Genomic DNA, 21,523 nt, shown 5'->3' with positions numbered 1-21,523 from the left:
GCAACTACCTGGAATACCAAAGCAATGGCCTAAGAACCCTTAGGCATAGCATAGCAATAGCCTAGCAATATCTTAGTAACCACCTGGAATACCAGAGCAACTGCCTAGGAACACCTTACTAACCACCTGGGGTACCATTGCAACAGCCTAGCAATACTTTAGCAACTACCTGGAATACCACAGCAATGTCCTAGCAACACCTAAGCCATGACCTAACAACCACCATGCAATGCCCTAACAACAAGCTAGAATACCCTAGTAACCTCATAGCAACATCATCACATCTACCTCAATCACCATCTGAATCCAATTAAGCTGTCAAAAACATTGAACTCTTGTCTGCAACTGCTTTACTTTTTGAAGCGTTATTGGCTGCCTTTGTTAAGCCGACTTATAGTTCGTTCACAAACTTTCCCTTGCTAGTTATGTAATTACACTTTAATAAATATGCAATGTAAATTAAATGTATAGCAACACAACAGTGATAGCTCTAGACTTCTAAAGATTAAACCCTTTTACTTAGTTCTTGAACATTAAATAAAGGCTTGCTGAAAATGATTTGGCCATGTTTCACCTCTGACAAGTTCCTGCATTGGCATTTGCTGTAAACAAATTGCTGAACCACATTCCAAATTCAGGGTGTTCCATTTTCTTCCCTGAAGCCAACTGCAAACTTTTCCAATGAACCGACGAGTCCAACAGATGTGTCAAGGGCACAGCTGAGTAAGCTCAGGTGAAACACTTCAGGCAGCAGCAGCACTCAGCCTGGGAGGTGCTGGGACCTCATCCCAGTCCTGCATCACTGACAGCCTTTACAGCACACATTCACTCATAATGCACATTATGTGAGCTGAGATTAGGGCCCATATGCACATTATGAGAAAGAATGTGTCCCATAGTTTCTCAGAAATTACATATCCTAATATTACAAAGATATTAGGCTATCGTTGCTGTTGTACCTAAACTTTGTATCACTATAGAGAGCTGTGTAGAAGAATAATTTCAGACCGTTTCAGTTTGGTCCAACACATAAAAGCTAATTCCTCTGATTATGAACAGTAATAGGGAAAACAAAGCAATCAGAGCTTATTGGCATTTAGTCTATGTATCTGGAGGTCTGTCTATGAATCTCAATGACAAAATATTCTTCAGTTTATTTTCTATATCATTATAGCAAATTAAGTTTATTGTTTATTGTTGTAAAATCACAGAGGGATTGCTTTAATATTATCAGTGATGGCTTCAAGAAAGACCTGACTGGCTCTTACAAGTGAGTAGTGGGAGCCTATGTGTTAATTATACAGTTGTATGCAAAGGTTTTGGCACTCCTTTCAAAGTGAAAATAAGTTAACATTTCCTCTACAGGGAACAAATGTAAACATTGCAGTTTTCTGCAAATTTTAGCAAACGATTTCTATTTATTAGTCGAGTTTAACATATTGGAGAAAATAAAGCATAAAGAAAACCTGCCATATCTTGTGCACCGGCCACATTTTATGTTTTATTCTTTCCTAATATGGAAAATGCAGCAAATAAACATTAATTGTGCAGAAGTGTGTTCTCTGTAGAGAGTTTGTACTTATTTTCACTTAGAAAATCAACAAGACATGTCTTTTGACCATTTGATTAATTTGTCATGAAAACTGCACAACATAATAGTAGCTGATTTTAAATGAAAAAAACTGCTAAACATGGTTGTATATACATCTGTCTGACCTCAGAAAAGTATTATTATGAATCTTCAGCATGATTTCAATGTAAGGGAAGGTGAGCCGGATGTGAGAGTTTTCTGTGGTGCTTGAGTTCCCTCATCTGGTCTGCCAAGGTACTGCAAACAACTCATGAATAATGAGGAGTAAAATAGATTCAGCATGAAATTAACAAATTCCAAACATAACAAAGCTAAACCTCCAAACAGACCTGTTATAAAAATATCAGTATGAATCAAAAACCTACAGCACCTAAGAAGATCTCTAGAATGAAATCAACAAGACTGCTTGAATAATTTTAGCCAGGCCACTAAACCAGTTAGAAACAAACAACATGTTCATATGTTAAAGGTTAACATAGTACATTTTTCTTTTAATGTAGCCCACAGCTTACCAAGAACTTAGCTTATTATTTATGTCTCCCAAATATCTTTGGATTAACATGCTAAGAAATTTAAATTTCCCAAAAAATGTTGTGAAGTGGTTCCCCACAACTGCGTTCAGCCTCTGAGCAATGCCAGAGTGGGTATTCAGGAGAATGGTCCAGTTACTGTTAGCTAATATATAAACTCACACATATAAGCACATAACGCTCAGATTAACTATAAATGTTACATCCAAATGTACCTCTGTAGTAATTTAGGGGTTAAACCAGCAGCCCCCAACTCAAGTGGTATAGTCCTGGTTTGCTGATTGTAACTGAGTCTCATACAGCAGATAGAGAGGTTAGCTTCTTATTCTTATTTGGCATTAACGAATAACTGCTGCACTATTTAAAGTGGAGTAGAAATTCGAATAAGAAGCTAACATCAGCCTTGAGATATTAAATGTGTAAAAGTGTATTAAATTCCGCACAGTGGTATAAATCTGGTACTCACTGACAGAACAGGCACTGTTCTACAGAGTTGATTACTTTTTTGCATTTCCGTACATGAATCACGTGAAGACAGACAGCAGCTGCAAGAACTGCAAAATCCAGGGAGGCACTGAGAAGACAAGTATGAAAAGGCTACTTAAGGAAGATGAGGAAACATATGGGCAAGCGGGCAGTGAGAAATGCTGACCTTAACTTCCTTAGCTAGCATTAGTTTGTAGCATATTGGCTGTCATGATTGTATTACTTTTAAGATAAAAGATTCATTTTGCACAAGTAGTTATTTTGCACAAAGGCAGTACAGTGAGTGTCTCAGGCCCTGATCATCAAGTTAAAGGCCCCAGGGCACAAATGCATGGTGGGCCCCTACCTGGCTGCCTTTTTTTTGAGTAGTCAGTGATATTTCAATGATATCACAGCAGGTTAGATAAGACCTATGCAGCACCACAATGGCAGCATATGAACTGTGGTGCTGGACCCATCACTACTATGAGCGCAAATTTTTCCATTTGAGATAAAACAGCAGCAAGATCACTCACACATTAACAAGAACCTAACAACTAATGCAACACCTCTTTATAAAGCATGCTTCCGCTCTTCACAAGCACATTTACCCCAGTGAAGATGACAGAGACCTTCTCTGCTCTGTTGAAGTACCAAGTCTAGCATTTACACACCCGGTTTTGACTGGGATGGGCTGATCTGCATTATGTAACGGCAGCATGTAACTAAAAGAGTCCCACTGCAGCACTGCTTCTCAGATACTTAATTGAGTAGCATCATGGCCCCAGAAAGTATTTGGACTCTTTAACTCTTTAAAATCCCAGGCTTATTACATAGTAAGTCGTAATTATCTTATTACATAGTAGTCATTAGTAACTACAGGGACTTCAGTGCAAACTGGCTGAGCTATTCTTAGGTTTTAGATGTGTGTAATAAAACTTTGTGCCTGCTGGTAGGCCCTTTTTAAACTTTTTAAAAGTTCTTTAAGTTAGTTCATTAATGTTTAAGAAAATTAAATTTGTTTCAGAGATATTAGACTCTGTGTAGAGAAAGCCTGGAGAAGACTGCACTAAGACCGCACAACCAGACTGCACTAAGAGAACTTTAACGCACATAGGTAAAAATGTCAAAATCTAGGGGGTATTGTTCTTACAGTGGTGTCACTGGGCTTTTATTCACTGACGGATAATTAACACAAAAGAGTGCAAAAGCATACTGAATGTAAAATGGACTGCAGAAACGCTAACAATCTGAAACACACTACACACTTAGTTAAGTTGATAATGTGGTATCTAACCAGTGTAGAAATACACTCAGCAACAGGACACATGATAACTCGTTCAGCCAGGTGATTAACCAAAGAACAGATGGGATATACATACACAGGGACTGGACAGGGCCAGGGGTAACCATAACACACAGAGGGTGACTAAAACAAGGGGGAAAGACACAACCAATATGTAAACAGATGGTGCCAGGAGCCAGTAGGAATGATTTTTTACTCAACAACGTTACACTGACCAAACAAGTAAAGCTGACAATTCACTCAAGACAAATGATTAAAACCAACAACAGTGTGGTTATTTTGACTGCAAAGCTATATTTTGCAGAAACTTACTGATTCACGAACTGTTCAAAAGACATGATATAGATACGTACACACATACACATACACACATAATCTAATTCCTCAGATTAGCACAACCAATGTTGCAAGTTGCATGCAATTACACATTTAAACCAAATCTCCAAATCTCCCAATCTTATCTTGCATTTAAAGTCAACAAAAAGTGTAAATCATAATGCATTTTCCTTCCTTACTGTGACATCTTTCTGAGTGAAACATGGTATCAAGAAGGATCTCTGAGCTAAGTGTGAAAAGGGAGGCATGGGAGGGCCTGAGCCTACCCAGATGAATCACAGGCTTACCCAATCAAATGGGGAAAGGATATTTACTAAGCCCATTTTTTTAAGATGATGGAATTTGATTTATGCTCTCTGAGTGATGTCATTGTAATATAACTAACCAAATTATTCCACACTCTGTCAAGCTCTGCCTTATTGTCTTAACCTTCCAATTACTGCAAAGCAACTATTGCTATCCGCTATTGTCTCAAGCCTTCAGTTCATTGTCAGGTTTGAATTTTGAAGTTTGCTGTGTTGTTTTTCCCCACCTTTGTACATCTCAGCTGCTCGATTTTTAACTTAATGTTAGTTATGACAAGTTCATTGGGCAAATGTGCCTGTGGTGAGCAGACATGCACTCACCAAGCACTTTAATTATGAACACCTCTTTGTATCTACACTCACTATCAGCTCCATTTACCATATAGGAGCACTTTTTAGTTCCACAATTACAGACTGTAGTCCATCTGTTTCTCTGCATACATTGTTAGCTCCCAATCACCCTATTCTTCAATGGTTGGGACCACCACAGAGAAGGTATTATTTTGGTGGCGTGGTGGTGGTGTGTTGCGCTGGTACAACTGAATCAAACACAGCAGTGCTGCTGGAGTTTTTAAACACTGTGTCCATTCAGTGTCCACTCTATTAGACATGTCTACCTTTTAGTCCACCTTGTAGATGTAAAGTCAGAGGCAGTAGCTCATCTGTTGCTGCACAGTTTGTGTTGGTCATCCTCCAGTCCTTCATCAGTGGTCACAGGACACTCCCTACAGGATGCTGTTGGCTGGATATTTTTGGTTGGTGGACTATTCTCAGTCCAGCAGTGACACTGAGATCTTAAAAAACTCCAGCAACACTGCTGTGTCTGATCCACTCATGCCAACAAAATACACAGTAACACACTACGACCACATCAGTGTCTGAGAATGATCCACCACCCAAATAGTACCTGCTCTGTGAGGATCCATGGGGGTCCTGACCATTGAAGAACAGGGTGAAAGAGAGCTAACAAAGTATGCAGAGAAACAGATGGTCTACAGTCTGTAATTGTAGAACTACAAAGTGCACCTGTATGGTTAGTGGAGCTGATAAAATGGACAATGAGTGGTTCCTAATAAAGTGCTCAGTGAGTGTATGATTTAGTCTTTATAGTAGAGGGTGCCGCAGTGTTTAAGAGATTCCAGTATTATGTTTGATTGCCTGAATCGTGATATCACCACAGGGTGAAAGCATACACATTCAAGCTGGACCAACTCTATTGGAATAGGTACAGTGATGACTGCATGGCTATGTAAGGACATTGCGGGACATTAGCTAGTTTGGAAGTTGTATCTACCAAGCTGGACTTCTCATTGTTTAACAGGCCTACTCAAAAATTCACTTCTGCCTACATCACTTTTTTCAAGGTGAACAAAAGCCTTTACATTTTGATGGATGATTATGGAAAAAGAATTTTTGAAGAATTTTGTCTTTTAAATAATGTGAGATGATAATTTATGCCTAATATGACAAAGAACATAAAAAATACATGAGTATATATCATATATCAAAATGGTTTGTTTAGAGTTATATATTGTCCTCTTGTTACTTGCATCTGGCTGATTTTCTTTGCATTAGTCAATGCACATTTTAAACACACTGAAAAAAGAAAGGAAAAAGAAAATTTCAGTTGTTCCCAGTTATGCTGTTGTGTGTGCTCATGTACTAAAATGATATTAATGATGATGCTTTTGGAACTTTTTACAAGAATAATAGTGTTTATATAAATGATAAGTGTAAGAATTGAAATTTCAATGACTGAAGTGTCTAGAGAAGGGGTATGAGCCAAAAAAGTATCCAAAAAATGTTTTTTAAATGTTCTACAATAACAAACTATATGTTGTATCCAATAAATCAAAGATATAATATGTTATAGATAGTATAAAAATATGGTTGTTCTCTTATTGGGTAAGGGGGGTGGGGTTAGGGTAACTTTCTCGTGGGCCAAATCAAACATCCTTATATGCCAACTTTAGGCAGCACTTGTCTAGGCTTACTTGCAAAGGCATGGTTGGTCCTCCAATAGGTTTGAAAGTATCTGGCGCCATCTGTTGGTTTAAAACAGTGAGCAAGTGTCCCAATATCACAAACACACTGGAAGCACATTAGAAAGAAACACAGCTGTCCCTGCATTTTGTGGACCTTTTAGGGAACATAATTCAAATTGGAAATGACAATGCATTTCTCACCAGACTCACCTTTGAATTCAGACACATTTGCTGGAAGATTCCATAAGAATATTTGTCTTGTAGATCAATGTTAGCTTGTTTTCACTTACAAAATTAACAATGCAAGGAATTTGACCAGGGCTGCCCTAACTTTTGCATACAACTGTATATGAGGGTACACAAACCTAATGCAATGTTCGTCCACCAGAGGGAGACTCACTTCCTAGCATTGCTTTTTGTTCATAATGTCTTTTATGACATGAAATGCTTTCAAAGTTACCCTTTGCTCTTGCTGCCTCTTTTGATGGCAAGTTAAAAAGAAGAAATGTATGTGGTGTCACTTGTGACCATTCTATGAAACCTTATATTAAACGTGTGAATGTTACCATGGTGACCATTATTCGCCATTCATATTTAAAGAAATATAATAATACAGTGCTCACAGCATTACAGCCTGGCACATAATAGTACCCTGTCTATCAGAATATGCTTTTTTGCCTTTATTTTCACTTGCATGCCAACAGGGTTATGCAGAATACTTTGAAAAAGTATCCTGCTAAATGTGTTCTAGTGATGGCTGAATACTGAATACACTGGCCTAAATGTATTCAGTAATGTGTTTAATAACAGTACATAAAAATTAACGTACTCAAAATGCATTTAGAATAGATTTAAAGTACATCTGGATAAGAGACATGGGAAAATCTCTTTGTTTTCACACTGTTCTTCTCTGTTACTGGTTGGCAGTTTTCTTTCATGTAATTATTGTGTTAATATGTTTCATGAAAATAAAATCGCTTATTTTATTAAATTTTAAATGAAGTTGCAAAATTCTCAACTTTTTTCTCACCAATGCTAAATGTATCACTCACAAACACATCCGCTAGTTTGATCATTCCTTCAAAGATCTCAGTGATGCTGAGGTAACTGGCTCATTACATTAATTTATCAGTCTACTCAGGCTTTAGCATGAATGTCAGTGTTTGTAAAGAAGCTGAGATCCTCATTATAATTTGTCTTAAGGGCATACTACATGCCATAAAAGTTAAAAAAAATAAAATAATAAGCAAGAATTGATGGTGTATCTTTAGTGAGATTGTTCTTTTTTATTTACTGGGTAAGTATTTTAAACATATTCTCGTAAAATTGTAAAAAAATAACTGTATTCTGAATACTGCCTTTACAAAAAATAAGTTGGACTGAATACAGAAACTTAATTTCTGTATTCTGAATACATATTCGCAATACTTGTATTCCATTACATCCCAACCCTGCATGCCAAAGCCAAAACCACATAGTAATATTAGCACAAAATTGGTTTCAAAAGCCTCCTTGGAAGATTACACAATAAAAGCATCAGTTGAAGGAGCATGATGCTCCCAAAAGCTTGCCAAAATGATGGTGAGAATAATGAGAATTTATTCTATAGTAGGTCAAGTCCAAGGACATAACTGAGGCTTATAATGCAATATCAGATGTCATAATAGCTGCAGATACTTTATGAGGAGAGAATTCAGGTCAGACTGAAGAATCCAAAACATTTAAGGAAGCTGTAAGTGCTGATAGATGGAACTGATGCGCTTTAGGGCATAAACGGATACGCAGATTAAGAAACTCACATGGTTACATCACACTTGCAATGCAGAGATCAGTTCCAGATGGTTGTGAGCATAGCTGCAATGTGAGGCAATTTACTGAACAATAATAACACCAAGAAATAGAGGTACACCACATTTGCACCTTTGTAAATATGTGGACATCTCTATTTCAGCTATACTCATTTCCAGCAGGTGCATAAAATCAAGAATGCAGCCATGCATGCAACTCCTCAGACATACATTGGCAATAGGTCACACTGAAGAGTGAATGAAGAGTGATAGGATGCCACCTTTCCAACAAGTCAGTTCATTAGTCATTTTGTGCACTGCTAGAGCTGCTCCATTCAACTGTAAGTGTTGTTATTGTAATGTGGAAATGTCTAGGAGCAACAAGCAGGAGGCCACATAAGCTCACAGGCTGAAGCACATAGTGTGTAAGAATCATCTGTTCCTCAGTTGCAACACTCACTACTGGAAGCAACATCAGAAGAATGGCTTCCACGGCTGAGAAGCCACACACAAGCCTAAGATCAGGATGTGCAATGCCAGGTGTCGGCTGGAGTGGTGTACAGCACACTGCCATTGGACATAAACACTGCATACACATTCTCTGGAGTGGTGAATCATTCTTCACCATCTGTCTGATGGTCTGACTGATGAATCTGGGTTGATAAGCACTGCCTGTCAAAATGCATCGTGCCAACTGTGAAGTTTGGTGAAGGAGGAATAATCGTCTAGGCCTCTTAGTTCTGGTGAAGGGAAATCATAATGCTACAGCAGGGAGTCGGCAACCCAAATTTTAAGAAGAGCCATTTTGTCCTTTCAACAAAAATCAAACCACGTTGGCAGCCACAACATTTTATGTCCATTTTACCATCTTAGCTGCAAATATGTCTCGATATGTGCTACTAGTTAAAAAATATAATATCAAAGAAAATGACTTACTTTGCTCTGTTTTAAGCTTTTGCTCAGCTACAGCTGCTTTTCTCGCATATCTGGCAGGAAACTTTTCCACAAAAGTAGACTAGTTTCTTGTAAAACGTCTCTCAACGTTTGACGTTTTACAAGACTGAAGTTAGCTTCTCATTCACCAACTTCAATTTCTTATTCCACCTTAAATGGTGCCTTAAACTGCTGCACCTTTTAAGGTGGAACGGGAAAATTCGAACAAGAAGCTGACTTTACCTTCACGACTTTTTAGTGTTTTAGTGTTTCTCATTGCAGATTAAACGTATCACGAAACAAGCTGAGTGCTTATTAATGCAAATAAGTCCATTCTTCTGCCCAATTATCATCTTAAATCTTTCTCTTTGCCTTTTCATTAGCTACTAGCTAAGACAAGAATGTTATCTGCATTACTGTGTGACCAGCAGTCTGCACACCAACCTTCAGGGTTAAAGGGTGAATTAGCAGTTATAGGCTACTTTAACTCAAACGTTTAAGACACACACACATTTTCTAAACCGTTGATCCTACTGGGTCACCTGGGGGGTGCTGGAGCCTATCCCAGCAGTCATTGGGCAGAAGACAGGATACACCCTGGACAGGTCGCCAGTCCACCACAGGGCAGACAGACATATACATCCACACACACACTCACACCTAGGGGCAATTTAGTGTGTCCAACTGACTGCATGTTTTTGGACTGTGGGAGGAAACCCACGCAGACACAGGGAGAACCACCCAGAAAGGACCATGATCGCCTGGCCAGGGACTCGAACCCAGACCCTTCTTGCTGTGAGGCGACAGCGCTACCTCATGTTGCTGACCCCTGTGCTACAGTATACAATGACATTCTAGAAAATCGTGTGCTTCCAGAGACTTTGTGGCAATGCTTTGTGGAAGGCCCTTTCCTATTTTAGCACGAAAATGCCATCCATGCACATAAAGGTCCATAAACAAATCATTTGCAGAGTTTGTTGTGAAAGAACACCATCATACACCTCTGGGATGAAACTGTGAGCCATCTCATCACCCAATATCAGTGCCCAGATTCATTAATGGAAGCGAATGGAAGCAAATCTTTGCAGCCATCTAACAAAATGGGCAACCAAGACTATAATACTACCCATGAGATGTTCACCAAGCAGATATGAATGAGATGTTCAGGTGTTTACATGCTTCTGTGGCGTACATCCAACAGGAGATAAAACAAAACTCAACATGCTCAGTATAGCAAGTTGTTGATAGAATGAGTGCTTACTGTACATTGCAAAAAGGAAATGTGTACATTGACTTGATGGCCTTCAAACCCAAACATACAAGAAAAGGTCCAGAAATGGAAAGCTAGCTGAGGCCATGAAACAGTAGCAGACAAAACTAGTGCACTTCCAGACATGCTAGTTGATGCAAGGAAATATAACAATGCCAAGAATGGAACAGCTGCCAGCCCTGAATGGGTAGGAATGGGGACAGTATGCATGAAAGAGTTTAGATGGCTTTAGTTGATGAACTCTCAGTCAACATAAACACTGGAGCATCAGCACACCCTTCCTTCTATACTGGAAATAGACATATCATAAGCCAGTTTAACATGAACTGACTTTAGAAGCAGCTTATGGCATGAACAGAAAACTGCCTCTCTGGAGGATGTGTTGATTTATTTTCACTTGTAAAATAAAAAAAAACATCTAATTTGACCATGGCTGTTCAAGTTAGTGCATATGTCTGTATATTATGACATTAATAATAAAACCTTATGTCTTTAAAAAAGATCTTTGCAGGAAAAGTAAGTTAATGTAGCAATGTAAATGGTAGCTGGGAGAAAATCTAGGCACAAGGTTTTTGATGGGTGAATGGTGTCAGGCCAGCATTCAAGCATGTGGAAAAAACAGCTCCAAAACATCTCTGCTGATTTACCTCAATGCAGGGCATTTGCCTTGTGCCAAGTGAATTTGTTAATTTAGTGAAGTAGGCCTGTTAGAATTATTTATCAAAAACTGTAACCATATTTCAATTATTAATATATGTATATTAATATACATGTAAACATTAATAAGATACATATATTAATATGTATCTTCAAAAAGTCAACTATTAATAATGTATATGTACATAAAGCATGTTCAAGCAGTAACCATGTTGCATGTTTGCTAAGTCATTCTTTGTTCTTATAGCGTTTATAGAGGTATCATTTTCTCTACTTGCACATGGGACATGCACAGACTGTCCACAGCGTTTGGACTTTCCTTCTCCACACATTTCTCTGTGTAGCTGCACAAGATGTCAATGGGTTTTAAATTGTGCCTGAATGTCACTTAATGAACCTGGTGGCATCTTGCAGTGTCTTGTTGAAATATCTACCATTTGCTGTGGATTTCCTCCTTTAAGTGAACACACAGGATAAACACATTAAAACAGTTGCTATACATCAGTGTGCGACATGCATGCATGTGAGTGTAAAAATCTGTAAAAATTTAAAACTTAATCCTAATAAAAATATGAGAGATGGAAGACCTGTAGAATTTAATAAAAACCATGAACCACCCCCTCCCAACAAAAAAAAAATCCCACCAACACTTTCCACTTTTCTCTGAGCTCTTCACTTTCATTATGAATTTATTTGCACAGTCAGCTAATACAGATATTGATTATTGATTAATCACAAACTGAATCGTGCGCTATTGTATTTTGAATTTTCTATTGTATATTTACACCATTTAGGTTCTGGCTGATTTTGGTACCATTTGGTAGGCTTTCTAAATGTCATCATGTAAAATCAGTGCCCTTGATTTGATCAATAACACAGGACTGTGTAATCTGAATGCATAGATGAGTCCAGACTTTTGTGAAACAAAAATTATTTTAAGAATCTAAAAACTCTGAGACATTTACATTCCAGGTGGTAAGACTGCAGCAAAAGCAAAAAATCCACCCCTGATACAAAACAATAGCCATCACCCAGAATGCTGGATTCCCATAAATACAACCAACACTGCAGCACCTTAGTCATAAATCGTGTGTCCGATCACCACACAACTTCTACGCAGAGCAGCCAAAGTTAAAATTAGACAGTTGAGATGCACAATAATGAGAAAAAAACAGCACCACAAACTTTAAAACATAAACCTAATTATCAAGGTAAAAGCATATTGCCACAGTGGGCATGACACATGTTTATGGTCCATTTATGTCTTACCTGCACCGTTAGATGTTTGCTTTCACATTTTCACAAAGCCCATGCCAGCATTTGTAGTAAAAAGTTTGCAGTAAATGATGATGATGGTGTTGTTTTACATTTGTTTTCGGCTTTGAATGGGTAGAAAACAGCGTACTTTAAGGGACAGATATGCTCAACGTCCCCAGTTACATCTTTTTTATCCACAGCTGGAGTTTCAAATTCAAAAACTGGTGCATGATAACAAACTGAAGACTTTATACAAGTGTAATAAACTCTGTAGAGCACAGCTTGCTGTGTCAGCCAGTACCAGAGTGGATGATATTGTGGCCGGATTCACCCACTTGCGCTGAATTTGATTCGTTAATCTCCCAAGGCTAATGTTAGCTTCTTATTCGAATTTCTGTTCCACCTTAAATAGTGCAGCAGTTGCACACTAGAAACAAACAGGTGTCTAAATATAATTGGTAGATTATTTAGGTTGAAAAAAAAAAAGTTGGGACACTGTGCAAAATGTAAATAAAATGAGAATGCAATGATGTGCAAATCATTTAAACCCTATTATTTAATTGACAATAGTACACAGACAACATACCAAATGTTGAAACTGAGAACTTTCATTGTTTTTTGTAAAATATATGCCTATTTTGAATTTGAAGTCAGCAACACGTTCCAAAACGTTGGGATGGGGGCAACAAAAGACTGGTAAGTTGTGTAATGCTAAAAAAAACACCTGGTGGTTACTTGGCAGCAGGTCAGTAACATGACTGGGCATAAAAGAGCATCCCAGAGAGGCTGAGTCTTTCAGAAGTAAAGATGAGGAGGGGTTCACCACTCTGTGAAAGACTGCCCGATCAAACAATTCAAGGATAATGAACAATTCAAGGATAACGCTTCTCAATCTAAAATACCAAAGAACTTGGGGGTTCCATCATCTACAGTACATAATATCATTAAAAGAATCAGAGAATCTGGAGAAATCTCTGTTTGCAAGGGACAAAGCCAAAAACTAGTATTGGCTGGCCATGATCTTTGGGCCCTCAGGTGGCACTGCATTAAAAACAGACATGATTCTGTAGTGGAAATCACTGCATGGGCTCAGGATCACTTCTGCAAACCACTGTGAACAAGTATGCTTGTTTCAGCAAGACAATGTCAAACCACATTCTGCATGTATTACAACAGCATGGCTCTGTAGTCAAAGTATCCGGGTGTTAAACTGGCCTGCCTGCAGTCCAGACTTGTCACCACAGAAAACATCTGGTGCATTATGAAAAGAAAAACATGACAAAGGAGACCCTACACTGTTGATCCTATATGAAATCCTCAAATCCTATATCAAGCAAGAATGGGAAAACATTTCACTTTCAAAACTACAGCAACTGGCCTCTTCAGTTCCCAAACGCTTGCAGAGTGTTGTTAAAAGAAGAGGTGCTGAAACACAGTGGTAAACATGCCCCCTCCCAACTTTTTTGTAATGTGTTGTTGGCTAATTCAAAATGGGCATATATTTTTTTAAAAAACTTTCTCAGTTTCAACATTTGATATGTTGTCTTTGTACTATTTTCAACTAAGTATAGGTTTTAAATGATCTGCACATCATTGAATTTTGTTTTTATTTACATTTTGCACAGCATCCCAACTTTCTTGGAAACTGGGTTGAATTTTCTCTTATTATATATTTAGTTTATTTTATTTGTTCTGTGTATGATAAGTGTTTGAAAACGAATGTTTAAGAAGCTGTTATGGTCAGAGCCTACACTCTTAAAAAAGATGGTTCTTCAAGGTTTCTTTAGTAAAAAACAGTTCTACATAAAACCATGAACACTCAAAGAACCTTTTGCATGATTAAATGAAATAGTTCTTTACCTCATGAAAGTGTTCTTCAGATGGAAAATGTGCTATATATGGTCCTATACAGAACCTTTTTGAAAAGCATTCTATATTGTTAGCTTGACATCATCACAATAGAAGAACCCTTTTGGGTGCTACATAGAACCCCTTAAGTGTGTATTTCATATCTCACTCATCGTGTCCTACATTCTCAAAAAAGATGGTTCTTCAAGGGTTCTTTATTAAAGAAAATGGTTCTATATAGAACCATGAGTTTCCTATTTTTACAATATCTAGCTTGTAACAATAGAAGAACCCTTGTTGGTGCTATATAGGACCTTTTTAAAAGGGTCTTTATAGAACCATATATAACACTCTTTTGGGTGCTATATAGAACCCTGAAAAAGGTTCTGTATAGAACCACTGTCTTTACTAAAGAAGCCTTGAAGGACCATCTTTTTTTAAATCTGTAGAAAGCCAACAGGTTCTTGACAAGCACTAATTTTCATCCTTTGTGTACCAAGTGATGTCATCCGATATGATCACGTGATGTGTTATTGGTGTTTTGATTGGCTGTTTCATTAAACTTGTTCCACGAAGTTGAGACGCTTGCAACTGTTACGACTGTTTTGAATGAGTTAAATGAGGATGCTGTACATCACGCAACTCCACATGTAGGTTTCAAGCAACTAAAGCTGCATGAATGTTTCACGTGCAAAGCCAGGCTTAAACAGGCAACGTGCTCCGGGTCCAGAGCCTGTGGAAGGACCATGCCAGGTTTTGGGAGTGTCCCGCCCACCCTGCTTTAGGAGCGGGGTGCAGGCGAAACTCTTCAGAGAGAATGGAGGGGGGTGTGCGTGTGTGAAAGTTGCATCCTTTGAATCGTGTGGCGGGACGTGAGCGAGCAGCCCGAGCGCATTAATTTACATTCGATCATCACCATGGAGAACACTGACTAGTTTATGGAGTAACAGCCAGTGTGAGGATTTTAAGTTCTGAATTTTTGAAAAATGCCTTTTTGTAAGCGCACCGTGGCGCCTCAGCGCCTGTGCAGGTTGACAAAGGAGCCGTTGAGATGTGCTGAGTTTGGAGGACCGGACTGCTGCAGCGCTTTAAACTCGGATTCATGGGCATCTCTGAGCGATGTCAGCTGCACAGCTCTGAAGAACGTCCTCCTCCAGCTGTCCGACCTGTCTCGACACGCGTGCAACGTCTTTCTGGAAATCCAGAGCGAGGCCAGTTCGGTGGTGTATCGGTCTGCAGCGCTGCAGCAGCGACTGGACACTTTGCAGTACGCGGTCCGAAAACTGGACCCCAAGAAGATAACGATCCGTAAGTGGTGAATTCTGCATTGATCCACAGCAGCAGGCTCAGTCCTACATGACTGAGCGGTGCATGCTGGACTGTTAGCAACAAGTGGGATTGTTTATATTCTGTTCTTATCCATTGAAGTCAGTTAAGGGATGCAGGATATAGGAGGTCTATACTGTCTCTGGATTCTTTGTCTTTAGGTGCATTTTGTCCTCAGCTGACAAGCTTACCTAAAATTTCTATAATCAGGTACAATACTTACATACATCATATCATTCTAAAAATCAAGGTTCCTACATGGTTCTTGGTTTAGATGTGTGGTTCTTTTACATTATGTAGACATTATGTACATTATGTAGAGGTTCTTTTTAAACTTTAAAAGGCTCTTCACACCGATCTTTAATGAACCATGTACTGAAAGGTTCTTGAGGGAACAAAAAGTCCTTCTTCAATTACTGTCACTTCATTTGTCACCAACCAGTGAAAGTCCTTGGCCCAAATATAAATGGTTTCCACAGTTTCCTTTCAATACATCATGAAGCCACTGTGTCATAATTGTAATGGGTTTATGGAGATAGTAAATTCCGCATTGATCTTCAGCAGCCGTGTTTATGTCCAGTTCTACATGACTGAACTGTGTATAGCAACAAGTGGGACTGTTTATGTGACCCGCGTGTGCAGCATCTTATGGTCCACAATGTGTAATAATCCTGTCTTATCCTCATATATGTTAGACTTTGATACATCACATTAAATGAAACTCATAAAACCCACTAGTGCATTTCCAGTGCTTTAAATCAACCAAAATTCTGTATAAATCACAGTATTTGCTCTTTATTAGGCTATACTGGCATTTTATATTCCTAAATGTAAAATCAGTTGCCTATTTAAAGAACATTAATTAAAAAAGGGCACTGAAATGAATAGGATATCAGGATCACAGTTATATAACCACTTTTAAGAGTGTGCAAAACCTTAAATTGGTGTAGAACCTTTATAATATGTGGAGGTTCTTTAAACTTTAAAAAGATTCTTCACACTCGCACGTCTTATTTACTAACGTAGTTCTTTAAAGAACATTCCACTAGAAAGTTAGGAAACTGAAAATGGGTCTTCTAGTATTGCTTCAAAGAGCCATTTTTTGTTTCCATTTAGCACCTTTGTTTTGGTTCTTTAGGTAACCACAAGTGTTTTTTCAATGATCACCACTTCATTTGGCACCTTTATTTTTAAGAGTGTACTAACTAATCAAGTCTCTTGTCCTGATTATAAAATGGATTCTTTGACTTTCCACAATTTCCTTTTGATGCAGCATGAAGTCATTGTCTTATAATTGGAATGGGTGGATAGATTGAGGGATAAATAGATTGATTTATTGATCACACGTCTGTAAACATGGCACTTGCAGGCATGAATAACTGGATGACAAACCGAGAAGCTATGAGGATGTTTAGAAGCTATAAAGAAATTGTACTCTGGGATACATTTTCCTCAGTTTGACAAGATGAGAATCAGGTTGAATTTGCCCTGCTAAGTGTTAATTAAGGGACATATGCTATTTAGAGAAAAAGCTTAGAAAAGTGTTTGCCTTAATGAAGATCTCTGCTATACCTACATCAAATGGCACTGTCCCATTAGAGGATGCCATTGTCTTCATGCACTCTTAACTTTTTTTTTTCCAAAAGAGGATGCCAGATGATTCCTTCCTATTCCTCTTGCGATCTTTCCTGCTTCGGTGGCTTCTCTGTTTACTGTTGCTTTCCTCAGCTATGTGTTCTTCCTTTCCTACGAAGGAGAACAAAAGGTTGAAGAGGATGGTGCTGGATAGAGGTTACTGGGTCAAGTCACGGGGCGACGACGACGACGATGATGATGATGTGCGTGTGTTTCCTGTTGAGTTGCACTGCTGTTCTGAGATCCGAATGAGATCTGTCCCCTCTGGCTCATGAACTTGTGAATGCTAATTGGATTTTGCTAATGTTGTACTTCACTTTTAATGTGCTTCACTTTTTCATAGAGCTCATCAAGGGCTGCTGACATACAGTAGATGAAATATGAGCGATAGCATTGTTATGAATCGCAGCAGGCAGTTTGATTTGAGATGCAGAAAAACACATGAGTGAACACCTGATATTTCCTTGCAACGAGTAACCCTTTTTCCAGAGAATGTGAAAGTTCTGCAGAGCTTGTTGCTAGAGGACATCTCAGTTTGGATATTGTGTTCTGAAAATACATTTCTGAAGCTAAAATCTGTGTGAACTTATGCTGGGTGGCACATTTATAATCACAAATGCTTGATTATGTGGCTGATGTAAACAGAACACATTAAATTGCAGGCCTTTTGCATAAATAACGTTTATATTGCATTCAGCCTTGAGTCAGCTTGTTTGGGGGTGAGGGGTAATGTTTGTATGACCTATTTGTGTAATGTTTATTTGTGTCATGCAAGACAATACAACAAATCAAGAATTCTGTCAAACTGAGGGATGAGGGATGCAATGCTGTGCCACAGAAAATTGAAATACATGAAAGATAACACACTAAATTTTAGCTTTAGGCCAGTATGCCTATTTAAGGTTTAAGTAAGGTTTGAGTGGTGGGAAGTACACTGGTATATGTGGATACTGTGTTGACATTCCATTATGTGGATTTGACCAGACTGTGGTACTATGATAAGCCCAAAAAATGCTAAACTGCGAACAGCTTCCCCAAGAGAAACATAAACTTAAATTAAAAGCTAGAATTGTTCATAGAATAAAAAGTGTAACATATGGTTTAAACATCTATATTTAGTGTTTGCACAGATATTCAGTTTGAATTCAGTTAAATTCACCTTTACTCATCCCACACAGGAATTCTAAGGCTAAAAAAACAAAGAAAACATAAGAAACATAAAAAATGCTGGGAATATTCTCTCATTTTTCATGCACTTTGTTGAACATACAGTATATAATGCATATAGCGTTACATTATGTTTTTAAAGTATAATCATATTATTATTGTCTGGACAGTGGAAAATATTGTGATAAAAGAAAATACAGTCCATATCACCCACCCCTGGTAAATATGATACTTTTGCTCTTTATAAAGGCAGAATATGCACTGCAAAAGACCCAAAATCTCTTTCCATTCCTAATTCCACCTTTCTCCCAGTAGTACTATAGTTCACACCCTGAACCATTTCCTTTTATTGCCTAGTTTTATTTTACTGTTCCTTATATATCTGCTGTTGTGCGTTGGCTGTCACTGCTCATTGCGGTGCTCTTAAAGAACACAAAGGCTGTTTTCACTGCTCTTGCCTGCAGTGTTGAGTAAGGTGAACGCAGGGCAGGAAGCAGACGATAAGTGAACACACGTGTACTCTAGACGCCCAGTGCCGATTCCATTAGTAAAATCAGGCCCAAGGAAAGAGGTGTCTGGTGCCTTGGGTAGGCTGGAATCAGCTGTACAGGGCAGAGTAGAGTTTATTTCTGTTGTAACACACCTGATTCAACTTGAATAATGAGCAGATGAGTTGATTCAGGTGTGTAAGAGCAGAATGCATTGTTGTGCCGTGGCCAACTAGCTCTAGAGTCTGACACCTTCTGTCAAGGGAGTCTCAAAACCACAAGTGAACTGGATTTTCATTTTTGTAAGTTAGCAAGCAAGTCAACCTTTATATAAGTGTCTGTGTTCAATCTGAACACATTTGATACTGTGTGACGTATCAATACCTGAGGTCTACTTTTTGCAACTTTTGTTATTATATGTTGAGATGTAAACAAAGTCATTCAGAGTAGTTTGTTATGAAATGCTTCATTCGAGAGAAACTTATCGAATCAGAATGGTTCACCGTGGTGGCGATAGGGACCAGACGTCTAAAGAGTTTAATGCCTCTAAAAGGTGCATCCCAGAAAGTTATTACATGAAGTGTTTGCAAATATGCTGCCTGATGTCTGAGATATTGTTTTACAGTAGTTTTGAGACCGGGTTTTGGCTTAAATTGTATTTTCTTAATCCACTCATGGTGGAGAGATACATGCAGGATGTTATAAAGCAACATAGTCCCCAAGAAAAATGTATTTTTTAAAGATTTACCTCTATTGTGCCATTACCAACATTCAGAGAAGATGTGTAGGCTCCCTGATTGTTTTGGATAGTAAATAAAATGGCTATATTTGTGTTATAAACATTGTCTTATCACCACTACTGTAAAGAAAAGTTTGCAAGTTTCACTGCAATGGAGCATTTCATATTAAGCCAGTCTGATTTACTTATATCTCAACAATTGAAATATACAGAAAATATGCAAAATTGGTCAAATTTCCCTGTAAGACTTTAATATAAAGGATAAAATGAGTGTATAAAACCGTAGATATTTTATCCAGTATAGTATTTCTGTTTTTAAGAGAAAGATGAGAGACATGGAATCATAGCCTGTTCGGCCTGCGCAGCACTGCTGTTCCTTGCTTGGAGCTACCTGTTATCTTCATTTCATTACTTGCGTTTCACCTCAGCTGACACAGAATAAAATCCAACAATGTGCTTCACTAATAACAGAGAATATAGCAAAGGCATGCAGGGTAGAGCAGTTGCTGTTGACTTAAGCTATTGAAACAGGGTCATCTCAGGGTTTGTTAGTATAAACAGCAGTTTGCTACAACTTGCACCACATTCTTGGTACTTTCAGCAGATATTCTCATCACATGACACATAGTCCTTCAGTCGTGTTTATGCCAACTATAATGTGATACCAAACTTACTGTTGAGGCTGAAAATCAACACACACGTGTACACACACACACACACACACACACACACACACACACAGCAAGACTGCTTGAAACCCAGCTGTTTTATTCTTTGTCTCTCCCTCCTCTCTGCAGAGCGCTGTTCTAGCTCATTCCTCAGCGATCGTCTGCAGGGAGAGAGCGCGTCAAAACCAGATGTGCCTCCAGCCCATTCTGAAGGCTTTCCCTGACACCACTTTTATTACAGCCAGATGCACGCATCCAGACGCACACACCCTCTTTCTTTTTCTCCATTTCTCTCATCTGAACCCCTTTCACAGTTTGATTCATATATGCTTTTTTTCATTATTCCATCATTTTTTATTCATCTTCCCTCACTTACCGTCTCTTTTCATCCCTCTCCTTCTGCTCCAGGTGGAATTATTGACCTGTTGTATTCCTCACTCTCATCAGAAGGGGGGCTATTGGAATAGGAGTGGAAAGTTTTGAGGCCTCAAAAGTTGAATGCTGGAGGCTTGCAGCACAAGTCCGTCCAAATCCTAGAAAAGCTGTTATCTGTTTAGAGTTCCTCTGAAGTTCACGGCGAAGGAAATACAAACATACATATTTTGAGGCCTGCAATCTGGTCTCCTGATGGTGGAGTTCAGTATGAATTTGAAGTGGTCATCCAACAGTCTGTACTTAAGTAAAGAAACTGTAGATCGTGAGGAGTAAGCATGCCAGATGCACTTATACATATTTTCTGCTCTACATTGTAAGCCTTAAAAATAATTTAGCATTCTAAACATAAGCATACTGCAGAGATTCACCTAGATTTTTTTTTGAGGCTGTATGTTGTCCTGCATACAGGTTGTTAAGGATGGCTGGTATGATAAAACAGTGCTAGTAGTCTCACATTTAAAAACAGCCATCAATTTTACATACTGCACCACAGTAAATCCAATTAAATGAATCTCCCCTGGTTTAGATTGCCAAATCAATCCAAAAGTCCTAATAGATCTGCTTTTGATTATTAGGGCTTGTTAGAATGTTAGAACTTTGAAGAAGTTGTGAGAATGTTATAGGAAGTTGATTGCTATATTGCTTGGGTCTGCAAACATCTAGAAGGGGGAGATCTTGCTGGTTTCTTAGTCAATAAAACATCACACTTGGGTTTTGCACATTGGGTCTCTTTTATCATCTCCTATTCAGGGGTACACCAACATATTTCAACAAAACCACCCAAAGAAATATTTC

The 21,523-nt window shown here is 38.4% G+C and overlaps 1 protein-coding gene across 1 annotated transcript in view; it reads left to right on the top strand.

Annotated features, from left to right (window-relative positions):
* Positions 1 to 15,088: 15,088 nt before the first annotated feature.
* The window catches only part of nhsl1a (NHS-like 1a), an 84,419-nt gene continuing 77,984 nt past the window's right edge, over positions 15,089 to 21,523 (top strand). The window contains 1 exon segment of the mRNA XM_036592873.1: positions 15,089 to 15,578. Within this exon segment, the coding sequence (XP_036448766.1) occupies positions 15,257 to 15,578 (322 nt within the window). The 5' untranslated portion in view covers positions 15,089 to 15,256.

The sequence above is a fragment of the Colossoma macropomum genome, unplaced genomic scaffold, assembly GCF_904425465.1.
Source record: "Colossoma macropomum unplaced genomic scaffold, Colossoma_macropomum, whole genome shotgun sequence".
NCBI lineage: Eukaryota > Metazoa > Chordata > Actinopteri > Characiformes > Serrasalmidae > Colossoma > Colossoma macropomum.
This window is presented reverse-complemented; position numbering and strand designations above follow the sequence as displayed.